The sequence below is a fragment of the Sinocyclocheilus grahami genome, unplaced genomic scaffold, assembly GCF_001515645.1.
Source record: "Sinocyclocheilus grahami isolate Dianchi unplaced genomic scaffold, SAMN03320097.WGS_v1.1 scaffold743.1, whole genome shotgun sequence".
Lineage (NCBI taxonomy): Eukaryota > Metazoa > Chordata > Actinopteri > Cypriniformes > Cyprinidae > Sinocyclocheilus > Sinocyclocheilus grahami.
This window is the reverse complement of record NW_015505922.1, coordinates 225,165-249,951: the sequence shown is the minus strand read 5'-3', so window position 1 is coordinate 249,951 and position 24,787 is coordinate 225,165. Positions and strand designations below refer to the sequence as shown.

The window sequence follows — 24,787 nt, the reverse complement described above, 5'->3', positions numbered from 1 at the left end:
ATGTGCAATGTTGTGGCAGATGATTAAATTACTAAATAGCGATGCCATATTAAACTGACAGTTCAGCTTGGCTGTGATTCTGATACTTGAAGTGCAAAAAGGAAATATTATAACTTGGCATGGAAAAAACCCTTGGCAATACTTGCAAGCTGAGAACGATAAATATTACCAATGAAGTAAGGAAAACAACAAATCATACTGTATATTAAATGATAGTCCCACAGGTCACAGAAACCTTTCTGCAGACCATCTGGCACTTTGATAAGGAAAAACGCCTTGTTTTAATGAAAGTGACCAATGCATGTACAACATTTGCGTTTTAGTATCAGAAATGCATGCAACCAGAAAGCAGGTGCTCCTTTGAGCATCATACAAATGTATTCTTCTCACAGATGAGGGGAACTGCTTCACACGAGCATGTGACGGCATTGCTCGAGCAGAAGATGAGGCGTTCAGTTCAGTGGCATCATGGGAGGCGATGTGTGTGCTTCCTCTGGGTCTGACCTCTCTGTTCTAGCAGTCTAGGATTTTTTTTTTTTTCTGCATGAATAATAAATAGCTCACAACCATGTTTCATGTGTGCGCAGAACCTTTGGGAAGATCCTGAAAGCGTCTTTATGTTGATACGCCGCAGTTATGTCATTCATCCAGTTCAGCACGTTCATATTTAACGTAGATTACAGTTTCCTAGGAATTGCTGACATGCTGGTTGATGGATCACCGCTCTGATCTAATACACGGGGTACGCCGTGCATTTATCACGGAAATGGATATGTCTGTAGACTCTAACTAACCCATAACCGCATTAGATTCATAGCCATGTTGCATAGATAAACCGGATTTCGGAGTCCAGCTGCATGGGGAATCGCTTTATCTGGAACGTTCCTCGCAGGCTTATCGTCATGTTCATAGTTGAGAAATTTTCAGACGGACAACCTTTTACCCAAAGCCTCTTTTTTGACACACACAACCCAGCAGACAATGAAACCTCAGCACGCTTAACCTTTCCACAGATGCTGGAGATATTCTCAGCCAAACTCGGATTATATTTCTCTCCACAGAAACCTTTAGATGCAAATAATGCACCAGACGGTTTCCCACGAGCGGCACAAGAAAAGAAACAATGAATACGATGTAGAATACAAAACATATAGAGAAGATAGCAATACAGATGAATTAGTAAATGAATAGTATACATACAGTAGCGAATACATTATTAGAGAGATAAATGTATGAAGATTTCATACAAAGATAATGGGCCTCATTAATTAAATACAAGCCTTTTGCAGCAGATAAAAGCAACCAAAAGTCAATTATTTTCTATAAGGGTTTGTCATTTGAGGCAATATTAGTGATAGACTGATTTCAGCTTTTTGCAAATAAGTAGTGACATGATGCTGTAACTAGTGAAGATGAAGCAAATGAAACATGTTTGTGTTAACTATTCTGGCATGCACTGTTGCATTTTTTTTAAAAAGAAATTAATACTTTTATTCAACAAGGATCCATTAAATTGATCAAAAGTGACAGTGAATACATGTATACTGTTACAAAAGATTTCCATTTCAAATAAATGCTGTTCGTTCGAACTTTCTATTCATTAAAGGATCCTGAAAAATGAAATGCATCACAGTTTACACAAAAATATTGGGCAGCACAACTGTTTTCAACATTGATAATAATCAGAAATGTTTCTTGAACAACAAATCAGCATATCAGAATTATTTCTGAAGAATCATGTGACACTGAAGACTGGAGTAATGATGCTGAAAATTCAGCTTTGATCACAGAAATAAATGACATTTTACAATATATTCACATAGAACTCAATTTTTAAAATGATAATAGTATTTCACAATTTTGCTGTTTTTACTGTATTTTTTTTTTAAAACAAATAAGTCCAGGTCAGCATAAGAGGCTTCTTTTAAAAAGCTTTGCGACCCCAAACTTTTGAACGGCAGTGTATGAATTCATTTGAAATCAATAGGCAAAATGTCTGTGTAATGTCAATGTTGAAATGTCAATGAAACGACCCAGTTGTTCTTTGTCTGTGTTTGTGCTGCAGTGTTTAGAATAGTTTGTAATGTAGCTTGAGTTTGGTTGGAATACAAGACAGAAAAGTATAACAGTTGACTGTTTTTAATATTAACAAAACATACATCAATCTATCATTTCCATGCTCCAGAGGGGAACAACGAACAAGTTTATTTAAAGAAGAAAAGCCCAACAGGGAGCTCAAAATTCAAATTTGGATCAAACTGTACACAGTGTTTTTAATAATGAGGGTCTTGGTATTCAGGGCAAGAGATTTGAACACACTGAATATATCTTCTTTCTGGACTTTTCATAATAGCATCCTTTATTGTTCGTGTGTTTATTTAAAAAGATGTTTGTGGTGTTCATGTTATTATGCTCACATTGCCTAACAAGTATGCCAGTATGGTTGAAATTAGTTACTGTAAATATAAAAAAATTCAAAGCTGTATTTTCAGCATAATTACTCCAGTCTTCAGTATCACATGATCCTTCAGAAATCATTCTAATATGCTGATTTGCTGCTGAAGAAACATTCACTATGATTAGCAATGTTGAAAACAGTTGTGCTGCTTCATATTGTGTGGAAATGTGAGAAGTTGTGTCTCTAAGTTTATGCCCTTTTAAAGCACTGCTTGTAACAAATCCATCACCTTCAACGATACATTTCAAAACAATTACTGTTGGACACATTTTTTTTTGGTCTCCATAAACATGAAGATGGATTACTTTGACCTTTATGCCACATATTTGAAAAATATGCAGCTGTGCACATCAGTTGTTATCATATTAGCTGATCAAAATACATACTTTTCTACTAGACAGACAGGATCTAAACCTATTTAAATCTGCCTCAAGGGCCTGTCCACTTCTGTAGTCGATCAATTAAAGTAGTAGTTCTCCAAAAATGAATATGTGCTGAAACTTTACCCACCCTCAGGCCATCCAAGATTAGGATGAGTTTGTTTCTTCATCAGATTTGGAGAAATGTAGCATTGCATCACTTGCTCTCTGCAGTGAATGGGTGCCGTCAGAATGAGAGTCCAAACAGCTGATAAAAACATCACAATAATCCACAAGTAATCCACACCACTCCAGTCCATCAATTAATGTCTTGAGAAGCCAAAAGCTAAGAAACAAGAAACAAATATATCGTTAAGGTATTTTAACTCCAAAATAAGTCCATAATCCATAATAAGGCTTCCTCAGGTGAAAAAGTCGTCTGGTCTTAAACTGGCTAGAAATATGCACAGATCAAGCACTGTTTACAAGCCACAACAGTCCAACACAGATCTAAACAAATATGTTGGTGGATTTTTATGTGAGAGGACAACAGGAGGTGCACTTTTGTTTAACACTGGAGGAAGCGTTATTATGGCTTATGGAGTCATATTTCAGCCGGAAGCAACGGTTTGAAGTTAAAAATGTCTTAATGATGCGTTTGTTTCTTACAAACACTCAGCTTTTCACTTCAGAAGACATTAACTGATGGACTGGAGTGGTGTGGATTATTGTGATGTTTTTAGCAGCTGTTTGGACTCTCATTCTGACGGCACCCATTCGCTACAGAGCATCCATTGGTGAGCAAGTGATGCAATGCTACATTTCTCCAAATCTGATCCAATGAAGTCACAAACTGATCTAACAAATAGACACTTTTCATGTTTGGGTGAAATACCCCTTAAAGTGTTTTGATCACAGTGTCGAAAGCTGTAAAGGGAAACCAGATAATTTAGTCAACACTGTGACGTTCACAACAAAGCAGTTGTTTTCTCTTCTCACATGCTTAGCTGCTACTGTTTTGCTAGCGAAAGTGGCTGTAATTAAAATGTTAGGCTAAACATTAAAGCTCTGCGCTGATATACAACCGTCCACAGTGACAGGCACTAAAAAGAAAGAGGCTACATCACTCGCAGCTCATCCTGTTGGGGTTGGCTTTCAGCTCTTGGCAGGGAACGTTAAGAAGACGGGCTGTAAAAAGCGCTGAATTAATGTGGAGGGTCGGCCTTAGCGGTGTCACTCAGTTCACTGGCGCTTTCATGAGAAAGCAGATGACTAGACATTGCAATGTGAGGACCGTCTCATCTGGATACATGCGTGTGTTTATAGAGGAGTTTTGACATTGTGATGGCATCTTGCTAAGTCCTGCTCTTAATCGGGACGTCCCGTGGCTGCTGTGCTCATTTCTGGTGTTTGATCATAAAATCAAGAAGAGTGCCAAGAAGTAAATGGTTTTGCTGTGGCAGTTTCATTCTAAACACACTGTAAACTCAAATATATATATATATAGAAATCATGCGGACATGATCCTGATTAAGTTAAGGGTTTGGGGTTAGTATGATTTTTTAAATGCTTTTGAAAGAAGTCTTTTCTGCTCACTAAGGCTTACTCAAAAATTAAGTTTTAATATATTTACAGTATGAAATTTACAAAATATCTTCATGGAACATGATCTTCACTTAATATCCTAATGCTTTTTGGCAAAATCAAAAATCTAAATTTTGGGTCAAACATAAAATGTATTGTTGGCTATTGCTACAAATATACGCCAGTGACTTATGACTGGTTTTGTGCTCTAGGGTGACATGTAACAAAAAGAAAACAAGTAGATAGAATAGAAACCGAATAGATAGTGTAAAACAGTTGGTGTAGCAATTATTTACAAAGAAACAGCAAGTAACACTGAATTAAATGTGACATTTTAAAGTAGAAGTAAAGCATACTCTTTATAAATAATCTTTATTTACAACTTTGAAAAATTATTTTTTTCAGGGCACATTCCATATAGTCTCTTTAATGAGTTTAAAAAATCTATATAATAGACAAAAACTGTACTATAATCCAGTTTAACATGATTTTAGATGGCATTTAGCATGTCACACCACAGGACATGTCAAGTATTTCATGTCAAAACCCACATGCAAACAAACTTGGTTGGAGTCCAATTGATTTCTGATGAGCAGATATCATAGCTTAGGATTTTATCAGTCAAATATCGTCTCGGACGAAATGCCACTCGCATACTGTTTGTGTACAGAACGCCAGGGGATGTGTTCCTGACTGCGAATAACACAAAACAGTGAAACATCACGCTGCGTAATCCCCCGTCCAATTAGCCAAATCCACTCCACACGTCTAATCTATAGCAGCATGAGAGGAGTGCATTAACACGACGCCGCTCGTTCCCGTAGGGAGGAAGGAGTGCAAGAACAAGTAGTCCTAATGAGGAGCTCTGACCTATGCAAGGCTAAGATCTTCACACGGCTCGGCCTACTAACGGTGGGCCCCTGATCTTCACAAGGAATGCTTCAGGGGACGTGACTCGCCAGCCATTTGATCAGACGCTATGAAGGGTCACTGAAGCCGGCCCCACATGAAGCGGCGAGGGCACATTTGGTATGCGGAGCTGAGAGCGAGCGACTTGCATGACTGGTTCAACTGGCATTTGACATCACTTCCAAGATCTTGGGCTTCGGGGAAGAGAGAGCTGGAGACACAAGAGACGAGGCTGTAAACTTGGTTTTCGCTGTTACAGAAGTCGGCAGGGCCTTTTAACTCTGTTGTAAATGCTTAGTTAGGGTCAACTCGTGAAGTACTGCTCGCAACCCATTTTACTCGTGCCGTGTGATGTATTTTCGAGTGAAAATGGATGTTAAATGGGTAAAAATGTAGGATGGGATGTAATTTTAATCTTTTGTTCAATTATAAATGGCTTTAAGGTCACTTTTGATGCATTTAAAGAATCCTTACAGCATAAAAGTATCAATTTATTAACATTTTTTAAAAAAAAAGGTTACTGGGCCGAGACAAAATCTAAATTACATTTAGATTTTGCCATTAAGTACAAAATATTTAAGGACCCATAAAAGCCTTAAATGGTTTATTGATGTACCTGGGTTTTTATAATGAGTAATTTTTTTAAGTTATTTTATAATTGTTTTTCTGGTATGTTATACCATCATGAAATACTGTACTTGTAATGTGTTTCCAAGTGAAAATGTAAATTAAATGAGTAAAAATGTAGGGAGATACATAATTTTAGATGTCTGCATTGCCAAAAATAATTTTCTTTTCTTTTGTTTTTCTTTTTTTAATAAACATACATAAACATCCTTAAAGCATGCAAGCCAAATGTAAAACCTTACTCAATTTAATGTGATTTACGCTTAAAAAAAAGAAAGAAAATGCATTTTTTCCTGTATTTTAAGGCATATAAACATCATTCAAGATATATTTCTTTTTCAGTCTTGTTTTAAGGATATTTAGATATTTTTACTTTTATTTATTTGATTGATTGATTGATTGATTGATTGATTGATTGATTGATTGATTGAAAGTGTTCGCCAATAAATCATGCACAATAAAAACCAGAACTTGTATTATGAAACAAAGTGTATAATTTTAAATAAATAATAAATAATTATGATTTTATGTTGACTTTAAATAATGAATTAAATAATATGCATTAGCATGTCACAGCAAAAGAGAAAATATAAAATCATACTGACTCTCAGTAACAATGGCAATACCATCAGAAAATATCTTGAAAATGCTATATGATATATGAAATCATCTGAACAATCCTTCAAAATAGCAATCATTTCAAAGGGTTCTTTTGTTTGCTATGATTATTGCATGCCCTTTGCAGTCTTCTCCATAATGAATTTTCCTGTTATTCTAGTCATGCAATCTTTAACATATCATTACGTAAGCATGGACCTCATAGCATAGGGAAAAAACTCAGCTGGGAATAAAATCATTATAAATCGGGACATGTCATCTCCTAAACTTTCTAATAGAGGCCAGTTGCAGGGGAATTCTGAAGGTTGAAAGTCGCATGTAGACCTGGCCAGCAATGATGGGTCCTGCTTGTATTCCCCAGCGAGCCGGAGAACTATCCGGTCTAAATAGTGCCGAGCACATTTAGTACCACAATGATGGATTGTACCCACCAAACATTTCCTCCTATTTTAAGTGAAAAGGAGTCCAGAGGCTAAACTCCACCGGTATGCTGTTACAGGCACATTAATATCCATTTGATATAAAACTGACAGTTCTGACTCTCTATTCTTATGACATATGTTCAAAAACATAAAATAGCAAATGTGCACCAATTTAAGTTATATAGCCAGAGCTAAAAATTTTTTTTTATAAATGAATAAACCGAAGATTTGTTCATTTGTGTGATTGTTTGCTTTAATTCTGTATATATATATATATAATTGTTATTATGAAAAGCATAAAAATGCAACATTTATTAATTAAAAACATAAACAATTAAGTGTAAGCATACAGAATTATCGACTGATCATTATAATTATCTTGAAATGTAATTATAATTACAAAAACATAGCAAACATGTTGAATTATATAATTAAATGCACCGGATAGCATAATTGTTATTTTTTTGTTGTATTGTTAATAAAACTATTTATTTGTTTGAACATTTCTGTATTTAATCACATTTGTATAGATGCGATAAACCACTGAACAATAGTTTTTTTTTTTTTTACCATGGGTTGTTTTGGTCGTTCTGCTTTGTTTACCATGGTAAAAATCACTGTAATGTGCATGACCTTGTGGTTTAATTCATTATTTTTTTGTACTATAATTATTAGAAACTAGATACTTTGAAAAATGTTTTTAGCTTACTCTACCAAACCAGCTAATTTTGCTTTAGCAAAGAACAGACTTTGAATTAATTAGACTACATTGCATGGAAAATAAATCAATTTATGGCTTTTTCCTAGACACTGCCATATTTTGGAGTGTTTTTGAACTGGCGCAGTAATTACAGCGACACATTCACAGAAAATAAGGATGCTTTTCCACGGATAACACACTGACATCTCAGCAGTTGTTGTTTTCTAGACTGTTACAGAAATGTTTTCTAAATGAGTGCTACGACTGAATAATGCACCGTCTTTTCCACTTTTTGACTGCAAATGCATTCACTCACCCTCAAGACATTCCAAACCTGTACGACTTGATTTTTTTCCACATAATAAGAAAAAAAGCATACGGGTTTGGAATGACGTGTGGGTGACTAAAAGATGACAGTTTTTTTTTTATTTTAGGCTTTGTAGTATTCCTTTAAACCTCTCAAATGCTTTAGCCCAGAACATCACGTCATCGAGGAGCTGCAGATTTGCTGGGAACCCACGTATGGAGCCGTGGCGCTCGGACTCTGCTGTCTGGCTGTTGTCGAGCTCGGACGAGTGTTGAGCAATGAGGCCCCAGCGAATAGCAGTTCTGCCCTTAACTCATCCCTTCTGGCAGGCCTGTGTGCTAATGATCTGTGTGGCCGAACTGTTAGACGATCCGCAGCCTGTCCCAGCGCGCAACGCTTGCCCAATATACAGCCACTCACTTACCGCTAACTTAAGGCTTCTCTTAATACACAGCATGTATTTTAATACACCTTTGAAACATGAGTTGGTTTATTTATTTATATGCGTGCTCTTGGCATGCTCTCTAGTGTCTGGGGAGTCTTTCTATATCGCTCTCTCTCAGAGATGCAGCAGCATCTAGTGGTCTTGCTGGAAAGAAATGTTTGCGTGAATGAAATGTATTTTTCTCACCTTTGCCTCAGTGGTCTTGCAAAAGATAGCTGCTGAATAGTAGCTTTTCTTCTAATCTGTTCTGCAAATCCAAATGCTTGGTTTGATTTTGTTCTGGGCACATGCGAATAAAAAATATATATAGTTGCATGTATTCACGAAGCATGAGCAGAACACATTTCTGAGTAAATGTATCATAAAAATGCATGAATGCAATAAAGTATTGCAAGAATTTACGCAAGCATAGTTGCAAAACTACAAACGATGCAAAAAGTCTTCAGTTGCGGTAATTTACGTTAACGTTAGGTTGCGTCTCGTCAGAACGCAAAACGGAATGTAGCGTTTGGTCGCGCTACACCGCTACTTGCTGGAAAAAGTAGTTAGCTGCTGGAAAAGCTACACTGTTTTAAAAGTAGAGTCGCTACTGTAAAGCTACTGAAAAATGTAGTTACGCCAGTAGCGTCGCTACTTGTAGCTAGCTACTCCCCAACACTGCATCTAATCCCACATGTACTGAATCTAACAAAAAAAACATCATCATCTCTCCCTTTTCTGTACATTCCGCTGTTGTGTGTTTATCTCGACACCCTCCTAAAGCATCCATGCTACGGTGTTAATATCAGCCTAACAGCTTATGAATGCTAACCAAAAGCTCGGTGTGAAAGCGCTCCAGATCTCTGCAGCCCGTGCTCACAGATTAGCACTTCAAAAAGGGCAAAGCGGTCTCCAACTCTGACACGCCGCCAATACACTTTCTTTAATGTCGTGCCTCTGGCTGTTGCTGTTGACTCGGCAGATAACCTCGGCGTCATTTAGCGCAGCTTATTTCTGCAGAACGTGACATCCGGCACCTTTTAATCCCATTATATCATTATTATTTGTCAGAAACCTAATATACTCACATGATGACACATACAGGATGTGTACAGGTTTCCTGTGCCAACAAGAATTACTGTCACTTTACTTGAGGTATTTATGGCGAATTGCGTAATGATTCTTGCAGGGCTCTGGTACTCATACATGTCTAATATCAGAAAATAACTCAAAAAAGCAAACCCACGTCAAGTATTCAACATAAGCTGCATTCAACGTAATGCAAACATACAGCAGCAATTTCCTCCCTGTAATGAAGTAAAACCATTTCCTTGGCCAGTATTTCCATCTTATTTTCCATTAAAAAATATCTTAAAAATAAGTAAAAATAAGTATTCAACATCAATTTACTTGAGAATTTAAAAAAATATAGTTCCCCCAAAAATGAAAATGTACATTTCTCAAAATCTGTTCTGATGAAAAAAAAAACATAAATGATAACGATAAAGTTTTAAAAACATAACTATAAAGTTTTAAAAACATTCTCATCGTTCTGGCATTTCTATAGAAAGCTAAAACAGTGGAGAATTGGGCTTAACCCCTAACATGAGTTACATGAGAAGGCCTTCAATATTTCCTACGATTTGTGCAGCATATACAGTATCTCATATATCATCAGATCAGTCAGAACCCTGCACTGATAAGCATCAATCTGTTTGCTTTCTGGAGTGTACTGCACTTTGTTAATAAAATCAATCTGCACACGTCTGAGGCTCTGGGCTCAGATCTGGTGATGTACCAGAAGGTGAGATTTTATCGATGTCTCGATGTAATGTCTCGGCCCGAGCTAATTTTCTCTTGCACAAAAGGCAGTAAGAGTATAATGCAGATAAATAATAGAGTACACCTTTGGTTGAGTGAAGACCGTCTGGGGCCATTTTACTTGGACCTATAAGGTACACCTTATACAAAGGGGAATATACAAGTATATTATCTACTAAACCCTCAAAGGGAATCTTTTAAAGGAATCTGTTGAACTCTGATAGACTTCTCTAGCAACACAGAATGGATCAGGTTAGTGGTGCTTTTCTGTGAAAAACTTGTGCCATGATGCTATGCATGCCAGTTTCATTGTTTTTTTTTTATTATTATTATTTTGTTTTATAGTCCATCTGGGAAAAATCAAACATCACTTATGTAATGCATAGTCTCTTCATTATGCATCTCTGAACAAGAGGTAGCACGTTTCCTTCCTGAATGATTCGGCATTTTTTATTCGATTGAATGGACGAATCAATGACTCACTCACAGAATGGATCAGGTTAGTGGTGCTTTTCTGTGAAAAACTTGTGCCATGATGCTATGCATGCCAGTTTCATTGTTTTTTTTTAATTATTATTATTTTGTTTTATAGTCCATCTGGGAAAAATCAAACATCACTTATGTAATGCATAGTCTCTTCATTATGCATCTCTGAACAAGAGGTAGCACGTTTCCTTCCTGAATGATTCTGCATTTTTTGATTCGATTGAATGGACGAATCAATGACTCACTCGTAAAGACAGCCATTTGTTTTGTCCCTGAGTAAATCCATGCTCATAAATGCTTCAGTCCCTGCTTTCTTCCTGAATAAGTCAGTGTTTTGAATGAATCGACTGAATGAATGATTCAATGACTCACTCATAATGACACCCAGTTGTTTTATCCGTGTGAATCCGTGTTTGTGAATGCTTCAGTTCATTGCTTAAGTGAATGCTTCAGTCAGACACTCACATGCTTTGTTCCTGAATGAATCAGTTTTTTGAATGAATCAACCGAATGAATGATTCAGCGAGCCACTCAAAAAGGCAGCCAGTTATTTTGTTCCTGTACAAATCTGTTTTTGTAACGAATCAGTTTAGTGAACACTCCAGTCAGTCACTCACCTGCTTTATTCTGTAATGAATCAATGTTTTAAACAAACATTGGTTGAGTGAATAGTTTGACAATAAATATGTCTTAATGATGGATTTGTTTTTTTACAAACATGCAGCTTTTGCCTTTACAAGATATTAATTGACCTGCTTTGTTCCATAATGAACTAATGTTTTAAACAAATTGGTTGAGTGAATGATTCAATGACACACTAAAAAAAGACAGGTCGTATAGTTTTGATTGTGTTTTTGAGCAAATCAGTTGAATGAATGAATCACTGACTCACACAGATATGGTCACTTGTCGCCACCAACTGGTGCAATGATGAAACTCACAGAAAGAATCACTGAAAATACTCCAAAGTGATACAAAAGTTGCAACTAACTGTTGTATAATTATATTTTGTTGGTTGTTGAAATCGTTATCCCAATTTTAGGTCATAGTAATAGTGAAGCTTGCCTTAACAAGCACTGCTAGCCATTAAATAGTAGAAATACTGTGCATGTCTACAGAGTTGAAGAAAAGCAACCATTTAATAAGGCATTTTAAGAGTGAAACCGACAACCAGTGACGCGTCTTACAATGGACTAGACATTTATAGGCAATTTTTACAGATAAATCTTGGCATAATGCCTGCAAATAAATCCAATTTATAAACCTCTCACTACGCCATGATAGGTTGAGAAGAGATTCCAGCGATCCCGTTCAGTCATTTTCAGAAAATCCGTCCTTCTGGTTGGTACAAAAAAATACCAGAACAGCTTAGTGGAGGATTAGACTTGCACCTGGTCCCCAATGAATTCTCTAATGGTGTTAAAACTGAAAAAGTGAACTGTGCGGCGAGCCAGAATGAGAGATTTCCATGCAAATTGTTGGCCTCATCTTCCTCCTTCTTAATAATAATCCCAACTCAATCCATCCCTCAGTTCAAAATGTGCCTAAATCTTCATTCTCTCAGTGTATTTTAGTGGTGTTGCATATGCTAAACTGACTCTCTGATTCCAGGTGATCGACATTAAGGAGAAGCTGAAGGAGTCGAAGAAATTCTGGTCGTCGCTGCCAGACAGCATCTGTGCAGAGGACGAAGTGACTGACCCAGATGAGGAGCAGTGCTGGAACAGTCACACAAAGGGAAGGTACGACGGTCACCTTCAGACACAGATTCCCTTGAGTCGCATTGCAGATTGTTGTGTTTCAATGACACCTTCCATGGTAATTGTTTTAGCGATAATAGGTCAGAGGAAAATACAAAACACGCTCTTGGCACAATAGAAGGTTGCTGTCTGTCAAAAAAAAAAACATATATTGTGTTAACCACCCCCCCCAAAAAAAATAAAATAATAATATACATAAATACATTTGAATTGAATTTAACTTCATTAAATTGAATTGAATATGTGCAAATTTTGTATTATCCACCAGTGGTATAAAATATTAAATTTAAATGTTAATTTAATTTAATTTGTAATAATTCTAAATCATTTCTGAAAATGTTACTCTTGTTAAAAGTTCAAGTTTGGGGTCAGAATGAAGAAATTAATAATTTTATTCAGCAAGGATGCATTAAATAATACAAACGTGACATCCAAGACATAATATAATATAATGACAATTCAGCTTTGCATCAAAGGAATAAATTACATTTTTAAATGTACTGGTAATATAATATTAGATTGTTCAATAAGATGTATTTAAATAAATTAAATGCTTTTAAATATGTAATTATTCATCATTTTAAACCATCACAGTTACCTTTCTAATTTTATTTTAGGCAGAAACTAGTTGCATAGTGTTTGGATTTATAAAGTTCAATAAATTCAAAATAAATATACTTACATTTTTACTATAATTTTTGAAAATTCAGTTTTGGGATAAATTACATTATTATTATTTTTTAAATCAAAAAGACAACAGCTATTTTAAATGTAAAAAATAATTTAGCCTTGGTAAGAGGAAGAGACTTATTTCATATATCAATCAATCAATCAACCTTACCAAACCCAAACCTTTGAATGGTTGTGTATATTAATATGTGAAGTTGAGATGTTGCATCCATAAACAGCTATGCCACTTTGTGTTTAAAAACATCCTTTTAATAAGTTCTGCTTTGTCTTGACTTGTTTGGACAAAATAAATATACTTACATTTTTACTATAATTTTTGAAAATTCAGTTTTGGGATAAATTACATTATTTTTTTTTTTAAATCAAAAAGACAACAGCTATTTTAAATGTAAAAAATAATTTAGCCTTGGTAAGAGGAAGAGACTTATTTCATATATCAATCAATCAATCAATCAATCAACCTTACCAACCCCAAACCTTTGAATGGTTGTGTATATTAATATGTGAAGTTGAGATGTTGCATCCATAAACAGCTATGCCACTTTGTGTTTAAAAACATCCTTTTAATAAGTTCTGCTTTGTCTTGACTTGTTTGGAACAAGTACACTGACAAGCTATCAATGCAACACATACATTTAGTGTGATTAATTATTTTTAACAAATGCTGCAAGACTTAGAAAAAAACTATGAGACAAAGAAATGCCCAAGGACATCAGTTTGCATGTTACATTCGAGTTTCTTAAACAGCATTTAAGACAGGTATATATGGAATAAAAAGCAATAAAAGGCTTTGGATGGATTGACAGGCCTGTGGTTTTACAGCAGTTCATCCCTTCAGTTCATCTCGGTTCTCATGTGAACACGCCATGATGTCTGTCACTCCGTCTGCCAGCCTTTGACAATAATCCAGACGGCTTGGCAGAAAACCCATCCGCTTTCCAGTCCTCCACAAGTGATAATATCAGCAGATGGTGCAATATAAGATGTTTCATTTTCTTTCCAAGCGGCCTCATCATGTAAATGACCCGTACTGTGTGAAGAGAGGTTTTTTTTAGAGCACCTAAAAGACAAATTAACACAAATGATAAGACTTGGTGGAGCTGAAAAACGTGATTTTATTTTTTTTTTAAATATATATATTTGTCAGATCTGGTCTCCACGGAGTACACCGGTCTCATTATTGGCTAATTACTGCTTAAAAACCACACGGATTGCATTTATAGGAGCACATTTTGCGATGCCGCAACCTGGGAGCATTCAACAAGTTTCATTTATTTTGATGTTTCATTTTCTTTCCAAGCGGCCTCATCATGTAAATGACCCGTACTGTGTGAAGAGAGGTTTTTTTAGAGCACCTAAAAGACAAATTAACACAAATGATAAGACTTGGTGGAGCTGAAAAACGTGATTTTATTTTTTTTTTTAAATATATATATTTGTCAGATCTGGTCTCCACGGAGTACACCAGTCTCATTATTGGCTAATTACTGCTTAAAAACCACACGGATTGCATTTATAGGAGCACATTTTGCGATGCCGCAACCTGGGAGCATTCAACAAGTTTCATTTATTTTTCTACACAAAGCACCACCTGAAATATTAATTAGGCACAAACTATTACCTCTTGCTAAAGTGCTTATTAGGGGATTAGATCTCAATAGAGTTGGTTGCATGCATAATGCTGCAACATGTGTTTATACTGACTCGCAGGGTTCAGATAAAGAGGCTGAAATTTAGCAAAGGCAAACATGGTATATGCAATTAATATCAAAAAGATCATTGTGACTATAATTTCTTGCTTTAAAATTCATCACAGTTCTCATTCATCACATTCACATTTATCACTTTATTTCATTTTAAGCAGAAACTGGTTGCTTGGATTTATAATATTCAATAAATTCAACTAAATGCATTTGACTATATTTCTCATTAAACTTTATTATGGTTACTTTTGTAATTTTTTTTTTTTTAGGCAGAAACTGGTTGCATATTGTTTGGATTTATAATGTTCATAAATAATCAATAATATTCATATGAATGTATTCAAATAAATGAATTTTGACTACAGTTTCCCATTTTAAACCACTACAGTTACCTTTTTATATAAATTTAAATAAATTATTTTTTATTATAATTTCTTATTTTAAACCATCACAGTTACCTTTTTAATTTTATTTTGCAAAGAAACTGGTTGAATAGTGTTTGGAATTATAATGTTCAATAAATCCAAATAAATGTATAGTAAATAAATAAGTTTGACTATAATTTTTCATGTTAAACTTCATCACAGTTACCTTTTTATTGTTTATTTATTTAGAAAGTGGTTGCTTGGATTTACAATATTCAATTAATTCAAATAAATGTATTTAAATTTACATTTAAATAAATGTAAATACATTTAAAGATTGAGAATCTCATTGTTAGAATGATGATCCATTAATAATCTAATTTGCAAAATGATTTATTTACTAAATTTGCATATGTATTCCATATTTATTGCCTTTTTGCAACTACTTAAAATAATATAATCTGCTAAAGTGTGTTTTATTTTTTTATTTTATTTACATTTTATTAAACCAGAAAAACACTTGAGATAAATAAATAAATAAAAAGTGTGTTTTATTTATGTTTTTATTTGATTTACATTTTATTTAATTCACGGAAAATGCTTGAGAAAATGCTTGAGATAAAAATAAAAAATAAAAAAATAAAATCTTTCTTTCTTGTCTTTTCATGGATAAGCAGCGCAATTAAGCAACATTTTTAAATAAATTACTTTTTTTTTATTATTATATCAGATTACCCCTTAATGCCCTTTTTTTTAGATAATCTGCATGTACCATAACTATCTGTTTTATAATACATGCTAACTTATTAAAAATGTTTCTGATTTCCTTAACTGAAACTTCAACACTTTTATTAGCTGCCTTGCAAGCACAACATTTCCTTCAAGAAATGCAGATCTAGTAATGTTTGCACCTTTTCAACCAAGGTGATTTTCACGCTATAGGTGAACGTGCAGCTTGCAGCCTGACATTATTCTTGTGTTGTACAGCGCAGGGCGACGCAAAAACGCTGACTTCTGATGCACGCGGTGCAAGTGAATATTGCAAATGAAGTCATTCTGCACACAATGTAGAGCTGCAGGGCATGTTAATGTGAATGTGAGAGGTGCTGATCCTGCTGAAGACGCTCTTGATGGGGTCGTGCTCGAGTCAACAACAGCAACACTTCATCATGTGACCATTACAGATGCAGCAAAATATTAAGGTTTTATTATAATTGGCCGGAGAAAATGCTTTTCGAGGCACATAAATGTTTTGGCATGAATGTGTTTGCATAAATTACCATTTTTGTTTAATTTATTACATTTTTGTACATAAATGCATTCGCATTTGCGAGTCCCTCGACTTTGCTTTTTAAGATTTGTAATCAAATATAGATTATATCGAATCACAGATTGAAAAAAGTGAATCATTTATGTGTTTGTTGAACCCCGACTGTGAAAGCCTGCGAATAAAATATTCCCACCAAATGTTTGCCTGTTGATTTCCAGATATTTCCCTGAGGTTGTAAAAGACGGTCTCACGAACCAGCTCAATAACCCAGAGGTGGAAGTGGACATCACGAGACCGGACACCTTCATCAGACAGCAGATCATGACCCTGCGAGTGATGACCAACAAGCTGCGAAACGCCTACAACGGCAAAGACGTCTACTTCCAGGACTCCAGTGAGTCGCTTCCTTTTGAAAGAAAGGCCTAAAAGTTTCAACAATATCAGTAACAACTTTCCATCATATACAGTTTTTTTCACAATCTAAGACAAAACATATATTAATACTAATATACTATCAATCTAAAAGCAAATACTAGTATAATAATATGATTGAATTTTACCTTGAAGTAACTCTAATTGGGACCAACTAATATTTATTCTAGAAATCAATTTAACAAACATTAAATAAATACAAATTTAATGATAAAAAAAATAAAGATTACAAATAATGGTATATATACAATTTAGATTGATTGCATATATAATACATATGTCATTGTCCAAAAATAAAATATATAAAATTATATATATATATATAATTTATAATTGCATTTAGCAATTGATTATATACTTGTATATGATCCATCTCATTTTTTATTCAAGAATTCATTTAAATCATGAAATAAATATTTTATCATAAAAAAACATTACATATAAACTGAAAATATATATAACATTTAGCAATCGATAATATATGAATAACTAAAACGATAATAATATAATTATAATTAAAATAATAAATAAAATATAAAATAATAACAAAAACATTTATTAATCATTCATCATTAATCTGTTTGTAAACACAAATTAAAATATAAAAAAAATGTTTGTTTGTTTGTTTTTGTCCATCGTGATAACAATCACACAAGGAAAAACACAGCCATGAGGTGCCAGCATGAATACAAACATCTACATATATGCATTTGACTTTTATCCAAAGCAACTTACATTGTATTTTGAGGCAGAAATTATAAATGCAATTAATTCAGTGTGTGAATCAAATTGGCATCGCAAGCATTATTATGTACAAAATGTAAAAATAAGACGTTATAAAATATATAACGTCCCAGTTATGTTCGATTTTGTAAGTTGGAGAATTCGCAGCCTATATAGAAGTTTATGTTTGCTTTTCAGTGCAATTCTGAGGTACACAAACAACTCAAAGGTGAAAAAGTCAGCAAGCTCATCTCTCTGAGTGCACCGCTCTGTTCTCAAGGAGACATATTAGTATTTAAGTCATGCACAATGTTATTGACACTTATTTTGGTTTCGACCTACTTTAGATCTGACTTTCTTAAAGGTATAATGCATAGGATGAAAATAGATTCAATTGCACAGATAAAATAAGCCCAAACTGGCATGCACATTTACACCCTTTTCTGATGCAAAAGCTCTCCAGCATGTGTTATTCCCTGTAAAGAGGCCAGCCCATCCCACTAACGGCCGCCCGCGGCTCCATTAATCATTCGGCGGCGTCAGAAAGCGATGTTTGCTTTTCAGTGCAATTCTGAGGTACACAAACAACTCAAAGGTGAAAAAGTCAGCAAGCTCATCTCTCTGAGTGCACCGCTCTGTTCTCAAGGAGACATATTAGTATTTAAGTCATGCACAATGTTATTGACACTTATTTTGGTTTCGACCTACTTTAGATCTGACTTTCTTAAAGGTATAATGCATAGGATGAAAATAGATTCAATTGCACAGATAAAAATAAGCCCAAACTGGCATGCACATTTACACCCTTTTCTGATGCAAAAGCTCTCCAGCATGTGTTATTCCCCGTAAAGAGGCCAGCCCATCCCACTAACGGCCGCCCGCGGCTCCATTAATCATTCGGCGGCGTCAGAAAGCCCCACACGCCGTCTAGACCCTCTGCCAGAGTCAGTGAAATGAGATCCCTCATCTGTCACAAACTCACACCAACAGGAAGCTGAATTATGATAATGGAGGGTCGGGTCCGGGAATATTCACGTCCTTCGGTGCCATTTATGTTTGCTGGGGTTTGAGTTGATCGGGAGTAACTCGAGACCTGTGTATAGGACCAACTAATAATCATTCAAGAAATCAGTAAATCATTTCAGAAATCAATAAATCAATGCAAATATACACTCTAAAAAATGCTGGGTTAAATATGGATAAACCCAAACCGCTGGGTTTGTCCATATTTTACCCAGTGCTGGGATGTACCAGAATTTTTTAAATAAATAAATATGATTTAATAATAACAAAATAATAGTAAAAGCATTCAAAATAAATCGAAAATGCAATGTAAATTTTAGCAGTTGATAATATGTGAATAATACAAAATGCAATTACTAAGCCCTTTATAAACACGCATTAAAACACATTATTTCATAAAAATATAATATTCACTTAATATAATAATGCAAAAATATATATATAATATGTGTAGATATGGAGCCTTTTAAATATTAAAAAATATAGTGAATAAAATAAAATGCAAAAATATAAAATTGAATAAAAAATAATTGAAATTACAATATAAAATGTACTAATTGATAATATATAGATTTAATATAAATAAATTAAAATGTAGTTATTACGCCCTTTATAAACACACATTAGTAGTCTTTAACACATTCAATATATTTGTAATTTAAAATATGAAATTATAATAGAAAAAAAATCTATTATAAAATATAACATAATAATAATAGAAAAAATAAAATAAAATAAGGAAAAATTTTGCAATTGATAATTAAAATGAAGTCAATAAGTTCTTTATAAACACACATTACGTATCATATGTAATTATAATTTATATGTATATAAAATATAATATACAATAAAAAATATATTATGTATTATATGTATAATAATGTATTAATAATACAAAACAAAAATAGTAAATATTTATAGATTTTTGCTTATATAATATACAATAAAAAATATATTATGTATTAATATATATAACAAAAATTGTAAATATTTATAGATTTTTGCTTTGTTTTTTTGAATATTTTATTTTTTTTATAATAATTCAAAACTTATTAGCAACTTATAGTTTATAAGGTTTGACATTTTAGAAGCTTTTCGATTTAAAAAAAGTTACAAATATAAGTCCTAGTGCATTTTTAGACACTCATTCATTTGCTTGTGGTCGATCCATTTTTCTAAATGATTCTGCAGACACTAAACTTGACTCCTTAATATTTTTAACCGTAACATTTTTGAACCCGATTTTAGGTGCCGTGTGCATGTTATTTCTGTGTGTTTCTCTACGCCAGGTGATGAGGAGAGTGGCTCGGGCAGCGGAAGCGGCTTCACCACAGAGCCGGAAGTGGTCCATACGGAGCCACCGATGCAGGAAGCAGACAAAAGCGACCCTCAGCCACCAGCAGACGTGGCGGGCCCTCAGCAGACGCCTTCGCTGCAGTTACTATCCGCTGTAACGGCCCTCACCTGGCTGCTGCTGCTGCTGCGGTGGAGATAATGGCAGTAAGCGGCACGCAGCCACACGGACGCTTCAGACAGACTCGCGCTGTTAGCCTTTCCCTAACTGGACCGGACATTTTCCAAAAAAATAGCAAGAAAAAGCCCATGAAAAAAAAGAGAGCAAGCTAGCTAGACATGAGGAGGAAACCTTTGCATCCTGCTTGTTCCAAAGAATGCTTGGTGCAATCAGAAGCCAACTGCTCTCATTTCTAAATGATGTTAAAAGAAAAGCAAACTTTTCGGATGAAAAGTGATCGCCGTGCAAATGGGATCGCTTTACTTTTTCGGGAAAGAATGGGAAAATATGAAAATCTATTTTTGTTTTCCTTTTATACTGCATAAAATGAGACGACAAAATACGCTTTTTTTTTTTAGTGTTTCGCCCCTCCCGAGTTCATTGTGCGATAAAAAGCAGACGTTATAAAGAAAAAAGTAAGAATAAAAATCTATATAAATCAACTTGTTATGTACCACTGTGAGAATGCATGGGGAGGTCATGAGTAAATGTTTTTAACTGTGATTTTCACACAATTTTAATGCTTTTACTCTTTTTTTTTTTTTTTCTTTCTTTCGTTGAAGTGTTTTTGTTGTTATTTTGCTAGGCTGATGGCGATTTAAGGTCATTTTAGAGGACTTCAGATGGTGAGCGTGAAGGTCGAGTTTTACCGAGGGCTGCTCCTGCTTAATTCAAAATTAATGATCCATATCTTAATATATAAAGGTTTTAGTTATAAAATGTTTTCTTACAGAGAAAGATTTATTTATATTTCTAATATAATTATATATGTTGGCTTTACCAGATAGCAACTTTTATTCAAAAGTGCTTATCTAACAAAATGGCAAAATAGAAAGATGTTTTTTTTTGCTGTTTTCAGTGCAAACCCGTTCATTTGTTTAACAAATATTTTATTTTTGTTTGTTCCTGATACAGGCAATTTTAAAAGAAATTTCTTACTGAATAACTCAGTTTCCTTTGCCCCGTATGTAATTCTGATTTGGGATAGTGTTTCTATCGATAAGCCAGTGTTAAGCCCGTCTGATTCATGTTCCTTACGCTCATTTATATACTCATCATTGTAATCGATTATGTATGCACAACCCTCATTTACTTATCAACAGCTTTTTCATTTTGCAGTATATGTAGCTCACCATATCATCGTTTCATGTATAAACATTTACATTTACAAAATCATTTTGTTGTGAAACAACAGGCTTCATTTATGAAACTAAAGCAGATTAAATTTGTGTGTAAACTATTAAATATTAAATATATAAAACATTTATTTTATTCAATATTTTGCAACATGCAAAGTGTTTCTTTGAATTTGCATTTTTGACAGATTTGGAGAAATGTAGAACTGCATCACTTGCTCACCAGTGGGTCCTCTGCAGTGAATGGGTGCCGTCAGAATGAGAGTCCAAACAGCTGATAAAAACATCACAATAATACACAAGTAATCCACACCACTCCAGTCCAGCAGTTAACATCCTGAGAAGCCAAGACCTGAGAAGCCAAAATCAAGACATTTTTAACTTTAAATTGTTGCTTCCAGCAACAAGTCAATAATAATGCTTCCTCCAGTGAAAAAGTCATCTCGTCTGAATCAGGAGAGAAGCACTGTTAACAAGAGAAAACAAAGCTCGAAAAACAAAACAGCTCGAAACAAATATGTGGGTGAGAGACAACAGGAGATGGACTTTTTCCCTGGTAGGAAGCATTATTATGGATTATGGACTCGAATTGTGGCCAGAAGCAACTGTTTTAACTTAAAAATGTCTGGATGGATTTGTTTCTTACAAACACGCATCTTCTCTCTTCACAAGACATTAACTGATGGACTGGAGTGGTGTGGATTATTGTGATGTTTTTATCAGCTGTTGGACTCTCATTCTGACGGCACCCATTCACTGCATACACAAGTAATCCACACCACTCCAGTCCAGCAGTTAACATCCTGAGAAGCCAAGAGCTGAGAAGCCAAAATCAAGACGTTTTTAACTTTAAATTGTTGCTTCCAGCAACAAGTCAATAATAATGCTTCCTCCAGTGAAAAAGTCATCTCGTCTGAATCAGGAGAGAAGCACTGTTAACAAGAGAAAACAAAGCTCGAAAAACAAAACAGCTCGAAACAAATATGTGGGTGAGAGACAACAGGAGATGGACTTTTTCCCTGGTAGGAAGCATTATTATGGATTATGGACTCGAATTGTGGCCAGAAGCAACTGTTTTAACTTAAAAATGTCTGGATGGATTTGTTTCTTACAAACACGCATCTTCTCTCTTCACAAGACATTAACTGATGGACTGGAGTGGTGTGGATTATTGTGATGTTTTTATCAGCTGTTGGACTCTCATTCTGACGGCACCCATTCACTGCAGAGGATCCATCATTGGTGAGCAAATGATGCAATGCTACATTTCTCCAAATCTGATGAAGAAACAAACTCATCTACATCTTTCATTTTAAACTTTAATTTTTGGATGAACTATGCCTTAATTTTAAATTGCATTCACAAAATGTTATGAAAGACTTGCATTGTTCTGCTTATGATTCACGAACGAGGCCCAATGAGTTTGAGTCTCTACGAATGTTACAAGGGCACTTACTTGGTTTGACTTGTACCTGTAGTTATGAATGTTCCCAAGCCAGTGCAATTCAAATCCGATTTATACATCGAACAAACTGACAGGATTAGCAGTTTAATGGCTCAGACCTCCCGTTATGAATGCTGGCATGTGTTAATGTATCGTTTTATGACAGCCTCTACAAACAACTTGTGGTTTAAGGAAGGATGCCGTGCATTCATCCAGAACCGCAAAGCTGTGCTTTATGTTCAAAGCTGAAACATCATGCTCTTGTCATCATTGAAATGCAAAGATGCTAAACGATCCTCTAATGTCCTCTTCTCATAGATGCGTGAAGGTTGAATTGAAGCATCAGTGAGAACGGGTGGCGTGTGGAATATAGGCACACAAACAGCTTTGAAAATGAAATGTGAGAGAGTCCGGTGATGCTCCACTGCGTCTGGTTTTGAAGGCAGGACAGGTAGCAGAAGACAATGTGCTTTTTGCTCATGCCTGGGTACTTTTGTCTTCCCAGAAAGGCTCAGAAAGCACCTCGTGGGTTTTGGAAATGAGAAATTCAGTGAGCCAAGAGAGAGGGCGCGTTGAGGAAAGGTCGAACACATCGCTGTGTCTTAAAGTCAACATGAAATCAGATTTTGAACCCCATTCACTGTAACATCTTCCTAGCTCTTGTGCTGTGCTGAAAGGCCTTTATCTGATTTGGTGTTCCTGGTCAAAAATGACTGGCATTTTCAAAATTGCTTGTAAATCTGTCATTGTGCTATATTATCACCAAATATTGGATTCAATCTTTTTGTCAACATGCTTTTTTTTTCAATTAGCACAGGTTTTGTATTTCTTTTTGGAATTGTTTGGTTGCTGGCTTCATTGATCTAAACTTATGCACCTCAGCTTGTTAGTGAATGTTGCTAAAATTACACACAAATAATGTTTTTTTTGTTTTGTTTTTTTTTCAGTTAAAAACTGAGGTGCATTAGCTGAGTTTTTCCTTAAGCAACAATTTATTTTATTTTGATTTTATTTTTTTCATTTAATTGTTTTATAATTGTTTATATATTTTAGAAATATGCTATTTGGTATAAAGTATTTTGTTTTGAATTTTTAATATTTTTACATCTATTTTAAAATTGTCATCTAAAAGTAATATTTTTTATGTAGCGTCAGCTTTTGTCACATTTGATGGTCAAGCAGCCTTTAAAATATGTATTACAACATTTGCATCTCATCAGACATGATGATATTTAATGCATTAACTTTGACATCCCTAACACACACACATATACATATATATATGTGTGTGTGTGTGTGTGTGTGTGTGTGTGTGTGTGTATAAACACTGAAAAAAACAAACTCTAATAGTGAACACTTTTGAAAACTAAACTATTGGGAAAATTTTAAAATAGACTTTAAAATTATCTTAAAAATTCAAAACTGTAATACTTTGCCAAATTTCATATTTATAATAATTATAAAATTATGAATAAAAAAAGTAGGCGAATCATTTTTGACCAGGAACACCACAACTTCAATGCGCAGGTTAAAATATTAATAATAATAATAATAATAATAAAGAAAACAAATAAAATAAAATAATAAAATAAAATAAAAAATATCATACACCATGAGAGCTAATGCGTAAACATTAACTAGCTTTTTTCAGGAAAAAAATTAATAAAAAGCCTCTCCAGGTCAAAATGACAAGAACACAACATGAGGGCTAAATTCACTTTAAAGTCATGTTTTTTTTTTCCTCTCTCACTTAAAATGAACTTAATGGAAGCAAAATAGGTAATTCTATGTTGACTTTAAGTGTTAGATGTGAATGCCAAGGAAATGAAGATGCAAATGCAGAAGAAAAAAGAAAAAAAACAGAACAATTTCTTGAAGGTATAATTCATGAATGCTCATCAGATGATAACTTTACTTCAAGGAAGACAAAAGTGGTCGAGGGTCTCAAAACTGGTTGCTATATAGATCACGAAGGGGCACGTTAGCTCAAAAACTGACGTTTTTTCCCCTCTG

General features: G+C 34.5%; 1 protein-coding gene across 1 annotated transcript in view; it reads left to right on the top strand.

Moving 5' to 3' along the window:
* The window catches only part of LOC107560793 (glypican-6-like), a 113,362-nt gene extending 92,454 nt beyond the window's left edge, over window positions 1-20,908 (top strand). The window contains exons 7-9 of the mRNA XM_016245061.1: window positions 12,327-12,457; window positions 16,722-16,897; window positions 19,971-20,908. Coding sequence (XP_016100547.1) covers window positions 12,327-12,457; window positions 16,722-16,897; window positions 19,971-20,176 — 513 coding nt within the window. The 3' untranslated portion in view covers window positions 20,177-20,908. The remainder of the gene's footprint in view (window positions 1-12,326; window positions 12,458-16,721; window positions 16,898-19,970) is intronic.
* Window positions 20,909-24,787: the final 3,879 nt, after the last annotated feature.